The 21,544-nt window shown below is 41.4% G+C and overlaps 1 protein-coding gene across 1 annotated transcript; it reads right to left on the bottom strand.

Annotated features, from left to right (window-relative positions):
• Window positions 1-14,133: 14,133 nt before the first annotated feature.
• On the bottom strand, window positions 14,134-21,338 carry LOC135511739 (histamine H3 receptor). Its single transcript, XM_064933216.1, has 3 exons — window positions 21,086-21,338; window positions 20,443-20,609; window positions 14,134-15,016 (listed from the first exon to the last, which is right to left on the bottom strand). The coding sequence occupies exons 1-3, from the start codon at window positions 21,336-21,338 to the stop codon at window positions 14,159-14,161; spliced, it is 1,278 nt and encodes a 425-aa protein (XP_064789288.1). The 3' UTR covers window positions 14,134-14,158.
• Window positions 21,339-21,544: the final 206 nt, after the last annotated feature.

Genomic DNA, 21,544 nt, shown 5'->3' with positions numbered 1-21,544 from the left:
TCATTTCTTCTGGAGTAACTGTCAACCTTTACCAACATCTCTTTTTTCCTTTTACAGGCAGGCATCTGAAGAAAATGTATTTGCATATTTATATAAGGGCACCAGGGGACTGGTAATTCCCCCTTTGGACACATGACTCACATGATCACAGAAATTGATTTATAGAACAGCACATGAATAGAACACTGAAATTAGTTAGAAGAAAAGCACAGGTATAAAATGTCCATGACAGTGTAGAAATATAATAATGCGTTTCATTGCTCATTATCTATGGGTCTATAATGAAGTAAACTGTAATTAATTTGACAAGTTCTGTCTTTCCATTAGGTGGCTTTTAAGAGGTGACCTTCAACTCCTGCCCCCATTGTACAATCGGCTTCACCATAGAACGCTTTTTCCACAGGCACCTGAAGAGGGGCCACCCTAAAGATTACATCGCAATGCTGAAGACTGGGAAAATCAAAGCCTATAAAAGAGGGAGTTTACGGGTGACCCCAGCCACATGCCCGCAATGTGGCAAGAGCTTCACCAATAAATATGTTATGCAAACGCATCAGAGGACTCATGCAGGGAAGAAATCTCATCACTGTGCAGACTGTGGGAAGAGCTTTGTCTACGCTGATGCACTTAAAAGACACAGTTGGACTCACACTGGTGAGATACCATATAAATGCTTGAGTGGGGAAAGGATTCAATCAGGACGGAACTTAAAATGTCACCAACTATTCTGTAGAAGTACAAATATGATCTTTAGTGTGTATGTGTCAGAGAATGGCAATAAACAACGTTCTGAATATATAACTAGATGGTAATTGTACATGGAGTACAAATGATGGGACTTGCTTTCACTCTTTAAAATTACTTTTTGTGGTAGGTATTTAAAAGGTTTTACTTTAGTATTTAAAGCAAAGCAGTTTAAAGTATGTATGGTTTATAAAAACATTATAGTAGTGATACTGTCTGCAGTAGTAATGGTGGTGACTAGTTATAGTTGAAAAAGTAGGTAGATGAAAAGTTTGAATAGCCCGAACATATTAAAGTCAGTTTGTTGTAACAAGCTTGAATGGTTTAAGAGTTACTGTTGGTGTTGTTTTTAATGCAAATGTATATAGTGATAGATGATTCAGAAAAAAAATAAGAATTTGAAGTTAGGACAGCGTGAACATGTGAAAGTTGGTTTGGTGGCTTCAGCTTGAATGGTTCAAGAAAGAATGTTGCTGAGTTATTTTACGCAAATGTATATAGTTATAGTTGATACAAGTTCTAAATGATTTGAAGTTAGGATAGCCTGAACATGTGAAAGTTGGTTTGGTGTATGTAGCTGGAATGATTTAAGAGTTACTGTTGGTGGGTTATATTATGCAAATGTATATAGTTAGAATTTATAGCGCAGATCAGAGCTTGACCAGAGCTAGTGCAATGCAGAGCTAGCTAGCTATGCCCATGACCAGAACTGAACCAGAGCTAGTGCAGACCAGAGCAGTTGTTGTGGTCACAGTAGTGCTCAGTAGTTTTGTGCACAGTAGTTGTGGTTCAATAGTTGTGGTCAGCAGTTGTGTGGTCAGTAGTTGTGATCAGTAGTTGTGTAGTTCTGGTCTAATTATGGTGGTTAATATTTATGGTTAATAGTTGTGTGGTTAATAGTTGTGTGTTCAGAAGTTGTGTGGTTGTGGTCAGTAGTTGTGTTGTTGTGGTCACTAGATATGGTCAGCAGTTGTGTGGTTGTGGTCAGAAGTTGTGTGGTTGTGGTCGGTGGTTATGGTCAATAATTGTGGTCAGTAGTTGTCAGTATATATGGTCAATAGTTATGGCTAGGTGCTTGTGGTCAGTAGTTGAGTGGTCAGTAGTTGTGTGGTCTTGGTCCATTGTGTGGTCTTGTGGTCTTGGTCCGTCACTAGATGTGGTCAGCAGTTCTGTGGTTGTGGTCAGATATTGTGTGGTTGTGGTCAGTAGTTGTGTGGTCTGTAGTTATAAGGTCAAACGTTGTTGGTTCTGGTCAGAAATTATGTGGTAGTGGGCAGTAGTTGAGTGGTCAAAAGTTGTGGCATTGTGGTCAGTAGTTGAGTGATCAAAGGTCCTCAAATGTGGTAAGTAGTTATGTGGTCAAAAGGTGTGTGCTTGTGGTCAGGAGTTTTGTGGTTGTGATCAGAAGTTGTGTGGTTGGTCAGAAGTTGTGTGGTTGTGGTTAGGAGTTGTGTGGTTGTGGTCAGTAGGTTTATGGTTGTGGTCAGTAGTTGTGTGGTCAGAAGTTGTGTGGTTGTGGTCAGTAGTTGAGTGGTCAGTAGTTGAGATCAGTTGAGTAGTCAGTAATTGTGATCAGTAGTTGTGGATAGGTGCTTGTGGTCAGTAATTGTGGTGGTCGGTAGTTATGTTGATTTAGATGTGTGATCAGTAGTTGTTTGTTCAGAAGTTGTGTGGTTGTGTACAGTAGTTGTGTGTTTGTGGTCAGAATTTGTGTGGTTATGGTCAGTGGTTGTTTGACATTGTTCCTCAAATGTGGTCAGAAGTTGTGTGGCTGTGGTCAGTAGTTGTGTGGTCAAAAGGTTTGTGCTTGTAGTCAGTTTTGTGCTTGTGGTCCGAAGTTTTGTGGTAAGTAGTTGTGTGGCTGTGGTCACTCGATGTGGTCAGCAGTTGTGTGGTCAGTAGTTATGTTGTCAAAAGTTGTGTGTTTGTCAGTAGTTTTGTAGGTGTGGTTTTGGTTGTGCGGTGTGGTTTTGGTCCGTATTTTTGTGCTTGTGGTGAGAGGTTTTGTGGTTGTGGTCAGAAGGTCTGGAGTTGTGGTCAGTAGTTTTGATGTGGTCATGGTTGTATGTTTTAATCAATTTTCTAAAACCTGCCTTGGCATGCTCCTATTCACATCATGTTGGCCATGGTGCTGTTGGTGATTGTTGTTTTGGCTGCAGTGAACATATATAGATCTGGGAATAGTAAGTGCTGTCCTCCAACTTTAGAAAGTGTCTTTCTCCTACAAAATAAATTAATCAAATATGTTTTGAACATACTCTTTTTCATGTGTTACCCTGACAAAATCATTACTGTTACAAAGCTACCCCCTCTCTCTCTTCTCTCCTGTCAGATACCAGACCTGTGGAAGGAGAGATGATGGAGCCAGTGATAAATCAAGATCAATATAAAAAAATACTGTAAGTTTGCTTTAATGTCAACCAAAATACTTGTACAGTAAATGAATTGGAGCAATAGCATACAGTAAGCTAGAGAACAGATTAATAAAATACAAGAAGCATAACACAATTTCGTCTGTTGTGGCTGCAAAATCATGAAAAACCATTCAAATGAATTGTCATCGTTTGAGCACATATACAGTAAATAGAAATCACATGTAATTAGCTAACATTACAAAACAATGTCGTTGTTTTTGAAAGATTTTTTTTTTTTGTCCATTAAAATAACATAAATTTTAAATACAGTGTAGACATTGGTAATGTTGTAAATGACTACTGTAGCTGGAAACGGAGGGTCTGGATTTTTTTATGGAGTATCTACATAGGTGTACAGAGACCCATTATCAGCAACCATCACTCCTGTGTTCCAATGGCACGTTGTGTTAGCTAATCCAAGTTTATCATTTTAAAAGGCTAATTGATCATTAGAAAACCCTTTTGCAATTATGTTAGCACAGCTGAAAACTGTAGTTCTGATAAAGAAGCAATAAAACTGTCCTTCTTTAGACTAGTTGAGTATCTGGAGCATCAGCATTTGTGGGTTCGATTAAAGGCTCAAAATGGCCAGAAACAAAGAACTTTCTTGTGAAACTAAATAGAACCCGCAAAACACCAGTCTCAATGTCAACAGTGAAGAGGCGACTCCGGGATGCTTGCCCTCTAGGCAGAGTTCCTCTTTCCAGTGTCTGTTTTTTTGCCCATATTCATCTTTTATTTTTATTGGCCAGTCTGAGATATGGCTCTTTCTTTGCAACTCTGCCTAGAAGGCCAGCATCCCGGAGTCGCCCCTTCACTGTTGAGGTTGAGACTGTCTTCACTTTAACCATGCAGAACCTGCAGACTCAGGACACAGGAGAGTATGTGTGTGTTGTGGACAACAGAGGAACCCCCTGCTACATGGCATCTCTGTCTCTGACTGTCACTGCAGGCAATATAGTACTTATTAGGGGTTCACACCTATTGTTATTCTTAGATTATTTGTTTCCTTGACATGGTCAAATAGTTCAAGAATCAATTAACTTTTTTTCTAATTTGGCACACAGAAACTAGAGGCTATGAGTAACTTGGTCAAAAAGAATGGTACTGGTTGGCTTATAGGTGGCGCTGTTATAGGCAGTCTCACTTAAACACTCATACGCACCGCCCCATTTGACCCAGAGACTTGAAACTTTGTATGTAGGTGCCTTTCCTCATGCTGAACAAATTTGGTCCATCAGGATAGATTTTGGAAATGTTGGAAAACCTTTGAAAAATGTATTCTCATGAACCATATGTCCAAATAATGTTATATGTAGGCCCATGGTACATATCTTAACTTAGTTTAAGAAGAGAAAAGTGATTGGTTAAGAGATGACTTAGTTAGAAGTCAGAATCACTCCAAATGTGGGGTTAACACAATAGTCACTAAAGAGTTTGAGAAAATAACATTGATGCATATCAGTAGATACATATTAGCACATAGGCTAATATGCTAAAATATGCTAAAAATATATTTTTAAATCTTCATGAACCATAGGGCCAAATTTGGAATGTAGGACCATGGTACATTCCTTAACTTAGTTTCAGAAAAGGTAAGGGATTGGTCAAAAGATGGCTGAGTTATTGACAAATCAAAAATCTGATTTTATGTGTCAATTTAAACCAGTGTAAATCCACTCCACAGTGGCTTATCAACTTGAACATTTTCATCTCTGTCACAGATGTCCCTAAGATATGAACCACATTGAATTTGGTATTGATATGTAAAAAAAACAAGGAAACGATTAAGTAATTCTTTGCATATGTAACGCTAATCCTCAAGATCATCTACAATCATCTTCTCCTCATGAACCATACATCAGATTCACTCCAGATTTTGGATTGTTGCTGCATTCAAATATAGCCGCACTGTACCAATAGATGCACATTAGTACATATGCTAATGCTAAAAATACTTTAAAATTCTTCTCATCAACCTTAAGTCATATTGACTCCAGATTTGGTATATCGACTCAATGAATTAGTCTCTAATGAATTTGAGAATGATTAGCTGCGGCATTCAAAGACCGACACACTACACCACTAGATGGCACCATATCACACCAGGGCTATAAGAACTAAACCAATGGACATGGGGCCATGAGATTTGATATGCAAATCTTGGTTCCTACATGATAGAGTGCTTGCTTTGTTGTCCAACAAATCTTGTCCTTTCTGTCATCCTGTGACCCCTGTTCATTGCTTCTCGCAGCTATATGTCTAGTTAATCTACAGATTTTATTTACTCTTTCAGAATAAGATCTCATTAACACTTCTGTGTGATCCTCAAGAGTACGCTTGCTTTGTGTGTATCGTTTCTGTGTTTCCATACTCCAGGCTTCCCAGGTGTGTCAGTAAGGAGCAACATGGTGTCTGGTAAGAATGGGGACAGCATCACAGCTAAGTGTCTCTATAACAATATCCTGGAAGAGAGTGAGAAGATGTTGTGTAAGAACGGGACAGCTGCTGCAAACCGAAGCTCCTACCTCACTGCATAGGGAGAACAAGTGTCTCAGGACCGCGTCAACCTGCTTATCCATAGGGAGAATCGCACCTTCACTGTGACAATGAGACACCTGGAAATGAACGACACAGACTGGTACTGATGCATAGCAGGAGACCTCAGTCCTCAATGCATTCAACGCGTGTCAGCTGATAGTGAATCTGTGATGGTCTATCACATATCAGGCTTTGTCGTCCCCTTCAGATGACAAATAATGTAGTTGAAAAACCATTGTACTTTTTAAATATTTCATTTTCAAGAGAAATCTATTGAAGGAAGAGAATAATAGTCTTACTTATTTGTATTTCATTTTTTAACTAGGCAAGTCAGTTAAGAACAAATTCTTATTTTCAATGACGGCCTAGGAACAGTGGGTTAACTGCCTGTTCAGGGGCAGAACGACAGATTTTGTACCTTGTTAGCTCGGGGATTTGAACTTGCAACCTTCCAGTTACTAGTCCAATGCTCTAACCACTAGGCTACACTGCCGTGTCAAGCATGTGGTGCTTGCTGTCGAAATCTAATGAAGTACTTTTCCTTTCCTTTTGCAACAATATCTCCTCCAAACATGAACTTTGGTCTTGACTGAGAGAAACGGATGATGATAACCCAAGGTGAAGATGAAACCATTATTTTGTATTAGTGTAGATATACTGCAACAGTGATGCTAATTTGTGGAAATGTGTTGATGTTTTCTAGCTGGGACTGGGAGAGATATCTGGATATTCTGCTGAAAGTTGCTGTTGGCCTGGTATTTTTGGTTACCTAGGTTACCTAGTGGTGGCACGTAGACAACCTGTTGTCTACTGTCCTCTGCTGAGCTACATATCTCCTGGCTGATATGTTCAGAGATATCCTGCAGACCTGAGAAGTTCTGGACGAAGAACACATTTTTGGGGCAACCAGTTATTTTAATCAGACCCATCACTGATAAATTGGAACCCCCGATGGCATACAGAGACACTAAGATTCTTCAGCTCCTCTAAAGAGACACTTTTCTCATGGCGCTCGCTGCCCATGATTATCAACCCAACCTTAGTCATTTGTTCTCCTCTCCTCTCACTCCTCTCACACTGTCGTCAGTCCCACTCATAATTTCCCGGTGTGGGTAAGTCTCTGTGGCAGAACCATTTGTGTGACTTTCAGATCCCAGATGTACTGTAGGATCTCCCTGTTGTTCAGGGAAGTGCTGACATTGAACGCAGCCACATCACTATGTCGACTTTATGGAACCAGGCCCACCCAAACCTGGTCCTGCCCCAGTTAGGAGCAGCGATCTGAGGAAGTCCTTGATACGCTCAAGCTCCTGAGAGGTGATGCTCTGGGATCTGTCTTCCAGAACAATCATGATATTGATGGCAGCTCCCTGGGAACAGACTAACAGAACAAACATGAATTGCAAGTCTACCTAGTAGTTTAAAATATAATTTATAGGTTTTTCAGGATTTAACAAGTGACATCAATAAGGGACCATAGCTTTCAACTGGAAATTCAAATTGTCATCAACATTAATTTTAGGGGAAGGAAACCTGGGTAAAAATCCTACTCATTCACAATCCAGGCTGGTGTACAGTACCAAGTGGAAGTCAACACACTCCTTGCACAGTCTTCACATTTTGTTGCCATATAAATAAAACAAAACTTTGATTAAATTATATTTTTTTCCTACTCCGCTCTTTAAAAGTATATTTATTTTATTATTATATATATATATATATATTTTTAAACATTTAACGAAGATGTCTTGATTCCGCATGTCTTCACACCGTCCCCAAGTCAAGAACAGACTCTGGGAAATGCACAGTACTACAAAGAGCCATGTAACATGTAACTTAAGATGTAAAAGGCAGTAAAATATGATTTTAAAAAACAGATAAAACTACACTACTACACTACTTATGGAACATCGCGGACTGTGAAGAGACACACACAGGCACACACACACACATACATATCCACACAGGCGTGTGTTAATAAATCATCCATTCTGTTTGCAACAAGGTCGTCAGTAATACTGCAAGACAACATGGTAAAGAAATTTCCCTTTACTACAGACTTGGGTCAAATTCAATACTACACAACACAGAGTGAAATCCAATGTATTTTCAGGTATTTTGGTGGCAGCATCATGTTATGGGTATGCTTGTCAGTAGCAGGGACTGGGGAGTTTGTCAGGATCAAAATAAATATGAAAGGAGCAAAGCCCAGGTAAAAAAGTTATAGGAAATCCCACCTCAGTCTTTTGTAAACCCTGGGATAGTAGACAAAAGTAAATGCCAAAGACACACCATCATGGCTTTCTAAGAGCTGTTTAATATTCATGAGAAATTCAGAGACAAGGTTTGAATATTGCTGTCCGTCAATAATTCCCAACCAAACGTACTGAGCTTGAGTAAGTTTGATAAAAACAATGGATAAATGTTGCCATAGGTTTTGTGCAAAGTTAGTAGAATCTCATTCAAAATATTTCACAGCTGTAATGGCTGTCAAGTGCTTCCACCAAGTATTAACCCCGGGGTGTGCGCAATAAAGACATCATTGTTGTTTTATTTTGTATTAATTTAGTTTTAGTTCGATTTTTTTACTTTGAAAATTTAGTAGGTTGCGTAGATCGGTAGGAAAAACATCTAATTTATTCCCTTTTTGGATATAATTTTATGGCAGCAAAATGTGAAGACTGTGCAAGTGGTCTGTAGACTTTCACTAGTGATTGTAAGTACCTGTTGGGGTGTTGGACACCTTCTCTGCCAGGTGCCAGTGATCTTGAACAGATCTTGCTTTGAAGTGATTTCAATACCAATGGCCATGAGAGAAACACCATGTTTCCTCGGCAGCTTTGCTGACCTTTCCATGTCAAAGGGATCCGTGGCTTGTCCATCTGTGATGACCATCCCAATCTGGGGAACACCCTCAATTGCCCTGCTGCCTTTACCCTTCTGAAACAGAGCCACCATAGACCGCAAGGCCTTTCCAGTATATGTGTTACCTCCCAGTTGTAGAACAGTGTAAACTGTATACCCTTCAGGATTTCCCTTCTGGTCATATGGTCATTGAGCCTGAACACAACGTGTGGTGAGTTACTACACTTTATCAGGCCAATTCTGATATGGTCGGTGCCCGAAAAAAAAGCACAAACCACGGTATCCAGAAACTTCTTCATAATCATAAGGCCTTTTGGTGGTATGCCAAAAGAGTCCTCCATAAGTATAGCAACATCAGCCTTCACTCCCTGTGGGCAGACTGAAAAAAGGGTAGACTTGATGATAGTGTAACATTAGAAATTAACTAAATATAGTAAAACTATTGAAAATTATTATATATTGTACTACCTTCTCCCTGAGATTCTAACACTTTGGTGTGGTAGACAATCAGCAGGAAGGCAAATGTCCATTTTTTTGTTGAAAGACAATTTCAGACATTACAATAACTTCTATTTTATTACTTTATACAACACAATATCATTACTATGACTAAGTGTTGTTATATTACTTACCTGAGTCATCAAGAACACAAAATATAAAGATCTCCACTTTTTACCAGCAATTGTCACTCACTCAGAATTGACTGTTCACCCTTTAGAATGTAGGTTGTGGGAGACACAAACCTTCTCTGCCAGCAAAGTACTCATGTCCGTCCTCAGATCACAGCTCTTATTGTGATATGGAAGTATAATTGCCATGGTAACACAACACCCATGCACACACACAAAGAAGGATTCACAAATTATGTGTGAGTGTGATTACACAGCATTATCATTATCATCACTTAACTACACTACATTACCAAAAGTATGATTCATTCATCGGACTGCCAGATGGTGAAACGTGATTCATCACTCCAAAGAACGAGTTTCCACTGCTCCAGAGTCCAATGGCAGCGAGCTTTACACCACTCCAGCTGACGCTTGTCATTTTGCATGGTGAACTTAGGCTTGTGTGTGCGGCTGCTCAGCCATTGAAACCCATTTCATGAAGCTCCCGACGAACATTTATTGTGCTGACGTTGCTTCCAGAGGCAGTTTGGAACTCGGTAGTGAGTGTAGCTATGTGCTTCAGCACTCGACGCTCCCGTTATGTGAGTTTGTGTGGCCTACCACTTCGCGGCTGAGCTGTTGTTGCTCCTAGATGTTCCACTTCACAATAACAGTACTTAGAGTTGACCGGGGCAGCTCAAGCAGGTCAGAAATTTGACGAACTGATTTGTTGGAAAGGTGGCATCCTCTAATGGTGCCACGTTGAAAGTCACTGAGCTCTTCAGTAAGGCAATTCTACTGTCAATGTTTGTCTATGGAGATTGCATGGCTGTGTGCTCGATTTTATACACTGTCAGTGGCTGAAATAGCAAGGTGTCCACATACTTTTGTATATATAGTGTATTTCCTGTGAAACTCTCATAAATGAACAAAAAAACTGCTATGGTCCAACACTTGTGGTAAAAAGGATCCACTAGTTCAGTTGGTTACAATAGTAAGTTGGATGTAGAATATGCACGGGTGTCGCTAGACCATGTACTCTCAATTCACACTATTTTGAGAGCCTGACAGTATTGGATTTCCAGGTCTCCTGCTGTGAACAGAAACAAATGTCAATGGTGCTACTGCTCAATTTGTTTTCCATTTGCAAGTCCACCGCCGTCTCTGTCCAGGTTACTAAAACCTCCGTCGATTTTTCCCCAACATCTGCTAACCTTTTAAAAGTGCCCCAAAATCTTATTGACTTTCTCATCCCTTCAAAAAGCCATTCACACTAGCAGACTCCAATTATTATTTCCAAATGAACAGAACATGTTTTGATGGGTATATGTGAAAAGCCCTGCTGTTTCTGGTTGTTTATGTTTTGGGAAATGCTGCTAATTCTGTTTATGACAATATTGTTGCAGAAAATAGCCATCTATACAGACTCCACCCTCTCTATCTAGCCTTGTGTATCCACACCTAGCACCTGGCTACCACTGGACCTCTTGAGTAGGGCCCTGTGTTTAGGACACAAGGCTTTCAATAATTTTATTTTACGTTTTCCATACAGACAAAACCAACAATAACACGGAGCAATCGACATATACAAAATACAGACACATTTTTTTTTTTAAATGGCGAAAGATCCACAGTCCCCTCCCCGATTTTATCGCGGGGGACAAAAAAACAAACAAAAAATAGCAATGTCACTGTAATCTACAGTTTTTATTTTTGACAAATGTGCTTCCATGATAAAGAAAAAGCTTATTTCAATGTCCTAATAATTTCCCACCCCTCTCCCTATTCCACTTCCCGCCCAAACAAATTATTAAAAGTACTGATTTCCAATGGTACCAAAACAGCAACACTCAGAGGCTTGGTGGGTTATGGGTTGGCAATCCCCTTCAACAATATATTCACACACTGTTCTCCTATAAATTGAACCTACAGTGCTCCAGATATGACACAATCTCATCAACTCAATAGGCACAGATGTCAATTCAACATCTATTCCACCTTGGTTCAACGTCATTTCAGGACAAAAGTTAGTCTTTCCAGGGGAAACAACCATAACAGATTTCTGAGCCACCAGGAATTGTTTTGGTTTAGTGTCATCTATCCATGATTGAAGAATTGTTCATCTAGCAGCATAGCACATTAGATCAAATAGTTTTTATGACATTTCAGTGCAGGGTTAGCTGAGTGTAGACGCAGAAGGTATTGGAGAGGCTGTAAACCAATTGGAGAGCCCAAAATATTTGAAATTGCCCTTTTCACCTCTTTTCAGAAATCTTTAACAATAGGACAGTACCAGATGAGATGTGCATTAGTACCTTTCTGCTGCTTACATTTGGGACATACCCCAAAACATGCAGGGTCATATTTACAACTGTAGCTGATGAGTTGTATAGGAACAAAATATTTTCTTTGCATTGGCAAGAATAGCTTCCTATTCACAATTAGCGATGGTCACCCCAAAGTCTTGCTGCCATACATGTTTGCTGCTATCAGTGTTGATCTTGCCTATAGTAAAAAGACTGTTATATACGTTGCATTCGGAAAGTATTCAGACCCCTTGACTTTTTCCACATTTTGTTACATTACGGCCTTATTCTAAAATGGATGAAATATTTTTTTTCACCTCATCAATCTACACACAATATCACTAAGCATTCAGGTTTTAAGAAATTATTTAAAATGTATTAAAATTAAAAAACTGATATCAAATTTACATATGTATTCAGACCCTTTACTCAGTACTTTGTTGAAGCACCTTCAGCGATTACAGCCTCGAGTCTTCCTGAGTATGACACTTCAAGCTTGGCACAACTGTATTTGGGAAGTTTCCCCCATTCTTCTCTGCAGATCCTCTCAAGCTTTGTCAGGTTGGATGGGGAGTGTTGCTGCACAGCTATTTTCAGGTCACTCCAGAGATGTTCAATCAGGTTCAAGTCCGGCCTCTGGCTGTGCCACTCAAGGATTTTCAGAGACTCCTGCGTTCTCTTAGCTGTGTGCTTAGGGTTGTTGTCCTGTTGGAAGGTGAACCTTCGCCCCAGTCTGAGGTCCTGAGCACTCTGGAGCAGGTTTTCATCAAGGATCTCTCTGTACTTTGCTCTGTTCATCTTTGCCTCAATCCTGGCTAGTCTCCCAGTCCCCGCCGCAGAAAAATATCCCCACAGCATGATGCTGCCACCACCATGCAAGGTTTCCTCCAGATGTGACGCTTGGCATTCAGGCCAAAGAGTTAAATCTTGATTTCATCAGATCAGAGAATCTTTTTTCTCATTGCCTTTTGGCACACTCCAAGCGGGCTGTCATATGCCTTTTACTGAGGAGTGGCTTCCGTCTGATCACTATACCATAAAGGCCTGATTGGTGGAGTGCTGCGGAGATGGTTGTCCTGGAAGGTTCTCCCATCTCCACAGAGGAACTCTGGAGCTCTGTCAGAGTGACCACGGCCCTTCTCCTCTGATTGCCCAGTTTGGCCGGGCGGCCAGCTCTAGGAAGAGTCTTGGTGGTTCCAAGCTTCTTCCATTTAAGAATGATGGAGGCCACACTGAGTTCTTGGGGACCTTCAGTGCTGCAGAAATGTTTTGGTACCCTTCCCCAGATCTGTGCCTCGACACAATCCTGTCTCTGAGCTCTACGGAAAATTCCTTCGACCTCATGGCTTGATTTTTGCTCTGACATGCACTGTCAACTGTGGGACCTTACATAGACAGGTGTGTGCCTTTCCAAGTCATGTCCAGTCAATTGAATTTACCACAGGTGGACTCCAAGTTGTATAAATATCTCAAGGATGATCAATGGAAACAGGATGCACCTAAGCTCAATTTTGAGTCTCATAGAAAAGGGTCTGGATACTTATGCAAATAAGGTATTTCTGAGTTGTAATACATTTGCAACTATTTCTAAAAACCTGTTTTCACTTTGTCATTATGGGGTATTGTGTGCAGATTTTCTAACCCTTATTTTTTTAACCTTTATTGTTATTAGATTCTAACCTTTATTTAAAGATTTTGCATCAAACTGTCCCCTTTCCTTTTATGCCAGATGGTGTAGCACCATCCTTAGACTTTTTATTATTTAGTTAATATATTTATTCATTTAAGAAAGGCCTCAGCCTTTCTTTAACATTAGTACAGAACCCACTATTTAAAAAAGGTTTAAAAAGACTTCTGAAGTTTGTAATTTCCACATTGAAATTGAAGACTTGATTTACCCTTATGAAAAATGTATGAACCTCTACCAAAATGTCCATTAATTATAATTTGCATCATCATTCACATTTCCTGTTGCTGCATTATTATTTTCATGCTCTAGCAAACTGGCTCAAATTAAGATCCTACATCTGTATATTACCTCTGTGTCATCACCATGTTCGCAACAAAGTGATGTAGTAGGGGTAAACACATGGAAATCACACACACCAAGGAACACTTGATTTGGTATTACACTGAACTATTCTTTCACATTTCACTGAAAATAACAGTGAAAATCTTTTTCTACAGAGCACATTTACAAGTATACCAGTACCATTCAGATCTATAACTGGCAGAGACATGAAGCACTGATAAGATTTGAGATTTCCTCCCAGTCCTAGGAGCATCTGCACCTACGCTATTCACACCTGAATGCATTAGCAACAACACAACAAATATATCTACAACAACTAGTATTTCAATATTACAGTATATGTAGATTCACTTCTGAAATGTAAATACAAACACTTGGTTTTACCCTCTAAGTGCAAGTTTCAAACTTGGCACATAGAAGGATTTGATGTGTCTGAAACAATAAAACAGGGATATCAGTAATAACATTTTTTCTATCATATTTGAATAACAAAGACCAAAGTGAGTATCTAAAAAAGGGTTTCACACTACTATTCATGGCTGAGCTATGTACACAACATTCCACAATGCCTGAGGAAAAAAATCCATATCCATTTGCAGTAGTCTTCTCACTCCAGTGACTCCCAGCCAGCCATACGTTGCATCACTAGCAAGACTGGATCTCAATGTGAGGTTGGACAGACTGACGCTTGGGGCACAGTATCTTAGCAAAGGCCCTTCGGAAGCTGCTGTGGCAGAGAGGGTAAAGGAAAGGGTTAATACCAGAGTTCAGCCACAAGAGCCAAAACGTCACCTCGTACCAGTAGTGCTCCACACATCGCCCGCTACAGGCCGCTCGTATTATCATCAGTAGGGTGTAAGGTGCCCAGCAGATCCCGAAAATGCACACTATAATGGCCAGCGACTTGGCAATCTTCTTGTCGCGGGAGAGGCGGGAGCCCTCTGAGCTCCTGCTGGATGGCACGATGGGGGCCTGGAATTGGAGGAGCCTGGAAGTTTTCCTGCAGGAAGGGCCCTTGTTTCTCTGAATGAAGGTGTGTCCACTGCTGGGCTCCCCACTGGAGGATGGTGACAGTTCCTCGTCCTCCTCTATCACCTCTGAAACAGCGGTTGGCTCGCTCGATGATACTTTGCGAGTCTTGACAAAAAACACAGACAAGGTAGCACCCCCGTCCCTGAGACTGCCCCTGTCCCTGTGTGCCTTGGTGTCCTCCTTACGGATAGCCCTGCTCTTGTTCCTCTTCTGGATGTTCAGGTAGATGCACAGGTTGAAGAAGGTCACAGAGATAAAGGGGGTGAAGAACTCAAACGTAGACGCACTGAGTAGGAAGTACCAGGTGCAGTAGAACTCAGCGAAACACTCGTCAGGAGGGACGATGCTTTTACCCACAACCAGCTCCCAGAAGATAATAGCAGGGCCATAGAGAAGGAAGGCCAACACCCACACAGCCACCATCTTCACCACAGCATGGTGGGTCATGCTCCGCTGAGCTCTATATTTCACCTGGAAGTAGAGAAGTTAAGTGAGAAAAATAGCATACAAAACCTCACAGTAACATTTAATAATAATATCACCACATTTTTTTTAAATACAGATGTAATAAACTGCATAATCAATTCCATGTCTCTCAATGCAGGTAGCCTAGTGGTTAGAGCGTTGGACTTGTAACAGAAAGGTTGCAAGATTGAATCCCCAAGCTGACAAGATAAAAAATATGTTGTTCTGCTCCTGATCAAGGCAGTTAACCCACTGTTCCTAGGCCGTCATTGAAAATAAGAATTTGTTCTTAACTGACTTGCCTAGTTAAATAAAGGTAAAATAAATATAAACATTTGTAAAGGTGTATTGGATCCATTACTTTAAGGCCTTATTTGGATCTATGGGGGAGGTATTATTTCCTTGGGTGATAGGGTTCAAGAGCCCCTCCTCCATGGTGTGTCAGTGAAGCCAGAGGAGCAGGAGAGCTTTAGGCTGAGTGTGATACTGAATAATAATACAGGAGAGTGTGGAGGCACATCTGTCTGTCTGCTCTCTCTCTCCCTCTCATCTTCACCATTCTCTTCACCCAGGAATGAGCTTTTCACCTTCCATTTCCATTTCACCTTATCTCTCTATTTGCTTTGTTCATCTTCACCTCGCTTTCTCTGTCCCCGATTCCCTACCTACCTCTGTCTCTCGCAGTCTTTTTCCTGTCGATCAAATAAACAACAATTGCTGAGATGTCATCAAAATCAATGTCATCAAACTGAACAACTTGACTTTGTTGTTTGTCATGGCTGCGTCTAGGTATACTGACTTTGCTGTCAATCATGGAGACTGTGAGCACTGGGAGCAATAACAAGATCAAACATACACTCTACAGACAGGGGTTATTTTCCATCATTGTAACTCATTATCAAACACTACATGCAGCACTGTACTGTACTTGTTTTATTATGTATTAATATGTATTCATTGTTAATCAGGGAACCAGAAAGATATTCCGCTAGAAAACTTTACAACCACTGTAAAGTAACCTTCTAAACTTTGTAGAATGTTTGAATGTAAAAAACAATATTTTATTATGATAAAATATTGTATGACACATTCACTTATGCAGCTCCAGATAAAGTATAGTGACCCTTTACATACCCAAAAGCGAGAACCTACTGATACCTACCAGTCACAGATGTTCTGCATGTTCTTTACTATACATGTAGAGACTTTGAATATCTACATCAACATACTACATAAACATAGCTTTAATACTATCTGCATTTCATTCCTCTCTCAGGAAGCCATTGTGCTCATAAGCAAATGACCGAAACAGAAAATAGATTGGAGACATATTCTAAGAAAGTACATCGAACAATCAATTTTCCACCAAAACAATTGACTATTTTGCATTAGTCTTCAAATCAAACAAAGTCAAACAAATTCAAGTGACCTAGCCATTGAGAGCATTGGGCCAGTAACCGAAAGGTCACTGGTTCGAATCCCTGAGCTGACTAGGTAAAAAATCTGTTGATGTGCCTTTGAGCAAGGCACTTTACCCTAATTGCTCTGGATAAAAGTGTCAGCTAAATTATGTAAATGTAAAACTACAAAGAGCATTGATTCAAATGTGCTTTGTTTAACTTGTGAAAGTACACAGCAGCATTTACATTAGGACATAACTAGTTGACTTGCCGTACTTCCATTAAAAGTAATGTTGTTTCCATGTCCTTCAGTAAACTGTTTGTAAAGACTGCCTGTTGCATGAACCCTTGGGTTCATTAATCAGTGTCTTCTGTCTAGGTGGGTGAGTGCTTATATAATAGTTCATATTAAATTCCACAAGGAAATTAACTACAGCAGTTACAAAGTGACAAAACCCCTCTAGGGTCACAATAAGGTGGCAGTCTTGCTGGTGCTGTGTAAGAAATATCAATATTTGTATTGTCATGAACAATATTGATTGGCCAAAACTAGCATTTAAGATGAATGGTTGAGAGAGATTGGGCTATGATATCATGCTTAGAGAGTGCCCCTTCATAGGGCATTAAAACTATTTAGTTAACATTACATTTCTGAATGCTCTGCATAGTCACATGGAATATATATGAAGTACACACCCCTATGTATATATTTGGACAGTAAAGCTGTACTCCAGCATTTTGGATTTGACACCAAATGTTTTATATGAGGCGACAGTACAGAATGTCACCTTTTATTTGAGGGTATTTTCATGCATATCTGTTTTATCGTTTAGAAATTAAAGCACTTTATGTATCTAGTCCCCAATTTGAAGGTGTCATAAGTATTTGGACAAATTAATTTATAGTGTATTAAATTTAGTCTAAATTTTAGTTTTTGGTCCCGTATTCCTAGCATGCAATGACTACATCAAGCTTGGGACTCCAAACACTTGTTGGATGCATTTGGAGTTTGTTTTGTTTGTGTTTCAGATTATGGTTGTGCCCATTATAAATGAATGGTAAATCATGTATTGTGTCATTCTGAACACTTCTACATTCATGTGGATGCTACCATAGCCGCGGGAGGTCGTTTGGGGGTTGGGGTGCTGCATTTTTTTTGACGATGGAGGGGGGAGGGGGGTTCACTGAGAAAACAATGCTTGCACTGAATATGTCTATATCTGGTCTGCTAATACAGGACTAGTAAAGGCCAAGTGCACAACCTTTGTTAAAATATTTAAACTAAATGTACAGTATTTGAGTGTTTACCAGCATTTGCAACTTGAGTCTAATAATTATCTGTACTAAACAGTTAATCTGATATTACTTGTGGAATATAGAAATACTTGCTTGATATTTGTTTTCCAGTTTCATGAAACACATTGAAATGCAACTTATTTCAACGTGAAAACTGAAAAGGTCTATTCATTCCTTTTCCATTTTCCATTAAGTGGTTTGTAAGGATGGTATATTAATACTGCACAAATACTGTTATTTGATGAAGAAAAATGTTGAATTTGATGCAGATGTTTTGTGTCTTTGCCCATAGCTTTGCACCGTTTGATGTGGATGTTTGAGGAAAGGGTTTGTTCTTTGTGGATTCCATTATAATGACATCACAGAGAAATGGACAGGATTTTGTTCTTTGTGGATTCCATTAGAGACTCCGACAGCAGCGCCGGACAGGCGGGAGACTCCGACAGCAGCGCCGGACAGGCGGGAGACTCCGACAGCAGCGCCGGACAGGCGGGAGACTCCGACAGCAGCGCCGGACAGGCGGGAGACTCCGACAGCAGCGCCGGACAGGCGGGAGACTCCGACAGCAGCGCCGGACAGGCGGGAGACTCCGACAGCAGCGCCGGACAGGACAGGACGGGGGAGACTCCGACAGCAGCGCCGGACAGGCGGGAGACTCCGACAGCAGCGCCGGACAGGCGGGAGACTCCGACAGCAGCGCCGGACAGGCGGGAGACTCCGACAGCAGCGCCGGACAGGCGGGAGACTCCGACAGCAGCGCCGGACAGGCGGGAGACTCCGGGCAGCACTGGAGAGGAGGAAGGCTCTGGCAGCACTGGACAGACGGGAGCACCTGTACGGATGAGCCGGAGAGACAGCCTGGTGCGGGGGGCTGCCACCGGAGGGCTGGTGCGTGGAGGTGGTGACGGATAGACCGGACCGTGCAGGCGCATTGGAGCTCTTGAGCACCGAGCGTGCCCAACCTTACCCGGTTGAATGGTCCCGGTCGCCCTGCCAGTGCGGTGAGGTGGAATAGCCCGCACTGGGCTATGCAGGCGAACCGGGGACACCATGCGCAAGGCTGGTGCCATGTAAGCCGGCCCAAGGAGACGCACTGGAGACCAGATGTGTAGAGCCGGCTTCATGGCACTTGGCTCGATGCCCACTCTAGCCCGGCCGATACGAGGAGCTGGAATGTATCGCACCGGGCTATGCACCCGCACTGGGGACACCGTGCGCTTCATAGCATAACACGGTGCCTGCTCGGTCTCTCTAGCCCCCCGGTAACGACAGGAAGTTGACGCAGGTCTCCTACCTGGCTTCGCCATACTTCCTGTGAGCCCCAATACATTTTTGGGGCTGACTCTCGGGCTTCCATTCACGCTGCCGTGCTTGTTTCTCCAACTCCATTCTCCTGTAACCCTCTTTGCACTGCTCCAGCGAATCCCAGGCGGGCTCCGGCACTCTCCCTGGGTCGACCGCCCACCTGTCTATTTCCACCCAAGTCGTATACTCCAGACTTCGTAGCTCCTGCTGCCGCTGCCTGTCACCACGCCGCTTGGTCCTATTGTGGTGGATGATTCTGTAACGGCTTTCTTTATGTGAAGGAGAGTCGGACCAAAATCCGGCATGGCTATTGAGATTCATGTTTAATAAAACAAAGGAAACACAAATCAATACAAAAACAATAAATGTAACGTGGAAACCGAAACAGCCTAAACTGGTGCAAACTAACACAAGAACAAGAACAGGAACAATCACCCACAAAACCCAACACCAAACAGGCTACCTAAATATGGTTCCCAATCAGAGACAATGACTCACACCTGCCTCTGATTGAGAACCATATCAGGCCAAACATAGAACTAGACAAACTAGACATGAAACATAGAATGCCCACTCATATCACACCCTGACCAAACAAAACATAGAAACATACAAAGCAAACTATGGTCAGGGTGTGACATCGAAACAGTAAAACAGATGTGTATGAAAATACCTTCAAATAAAATGTGACATTCTGTACTGTCGCATCATATAAAACATTTGATCTCAAATCCAAAATGCTGGAGTATACAGACAAATAAAAAGTTTTAGCTTCACTGACCCTCCCCCCCAAAAACATAGGGCGTATAATATTTTTTATTTATCCAGGACGTTGAGGTATTTTACAAGGGAGACCTCAATACGATTGATAAAGCAATGTCCAGTTTAGTATTCAGACCAGAGTATCCAGGGATTGCATCCCAAAAGCAGATGAAGATCAAAGAGTAGCACGCAGGTCGACAAGGACCGAGCCACTTTGTCTGGACTTCCAACAGAGCTCATTCAGAGTCAGTGCCACCGCAACACGGTGCATCCTATCAAGACACGTATTAAAGGTAGACTCAGATGAGATGCGACATGCAATACTTGGCTCTCACACGGTCACACACAGTATCTTTACATGTGCACGGGTTTGCTTCAGTGGAGAATTTGAGCCTCGTGGTTCAACGCTCTTAGTTTTTGCGGAAATTGACCCATGCCGTTTACTTTCTGCATCTATGTCACGTCGCTGAGTCAACCCATTCTGCAGTACCTCTGTATTGGTAATGGGCCTTGTAAAGCAGTTGCGTGGTGGCAGGAGGGTCATATGAACAGTAAAACATGCAGTACCTGCATTTGAAACAGCATTTCAAATGTTACCGTGCATGTGGGTGCATGTGTGCACGTTGTGCATGCATGCCTGCATGTGGCACGGTAGCTCTCTATACTCACTGCTCTGGTGACGGAGAGGAACCGGTCATAGCTGATGAGGACTATGTTGAAGACAGAGGCAGTGCAGAGCAAGTAGTCCATGAGGAGCCACAGCTTACAGAGACCTCTGCCCAGCACCCAGCGGCCTGTCAGGTTGTAGGGGATGTATACAGGGATGCAGAATGCACCTGCAAGGACACACTGTATATAGACTGAACCCCGAACAATGTGTCCATAGCTCCATAATCAACGCCAGAATTCATTTTCACAGCAAATTAATTTCTAAACAAGCCTGCTGGCAAGTGGCAGCATTATGTGTGAAAAAGTATTGGCAGCATTGTGTGTGAAAAATTATTACCAAAGGTGTGTTGGGTTTTAATTTGCATTCATGAACCATCAATTATTCAAGAGCTCTATAAATCTGTTATAAATGTCCTTGTGGAAAACCTTTTGCTACGATTCTTTCAAAGTGAATGCAAAAAAAACCCATTTCTTTACTTTCACAATTATTGTCCATTATGATGGCACTTGACAATGTCTTATATAGCTTAATGAACAAAAAAATGGCATTATCCCACCAGAGCCATACTAGACAGACAAATAGATTAGATAGCAGACCCACAGACAGGATAGATCAAATAGATAAATAAAATAGACTACTCACCAACAAGAAAATCAGAAATGGCAAGGTTGAGGAAGAAGTAGTTGCTTTGATTTCGTAGGCTCTTGTCAACAATGAAAGCCAGGATAACAAGTGCGTTGCCAGCCACAACCACAACTACCAGAATAATCATAAGCACGGCAAGAATCACCATCATATAGCCCGGGTGAGCCGCTCCAGTTTCGTGGACTGTCCCCGTGTAGCCGCCGGGAGTGAAGTTGGTGCTTACATTAGATTCCAGGATATTAGCACCCATAGTTAATCTTATAATAAAACCATTACACTTGCCTTCGTTATGAAACTACTAATCAATGTGATTTCCATAGATAAATTAAAAGAGACGCAGAAAAGCGAATACGAAAGTCGTCTTGAAAATGAAAGCTGACTTCTGAATTAAAGGAATTTCTTCCGACAGATTTAAAACTATATTTGTCAGTGTCTGCTGTCGTGCAGGATGACGTG

The sequence above is a fragment of the Oncorhynchus masou genome, chromosome 24 (assembly GCF_036934945.1).
Source record: "Oncorhynchus masou masou isolate Uvic2021 chromosome 24, UVic_Omas_1.1, whole genome shotgun sequence".
Classification (NCBI taxonomy): domain Eukaryota; kingdom Metazoa; phylum Chordata; class Actinopteri; order Salmoniformes; family Salmonidae; genus Oncorhynchus; species Oncorhynchus masou.
Note: the sequence above shows the minus strand (reverse complement) of the source record. Positions and strands in the feature narration are given on the sequence as shown.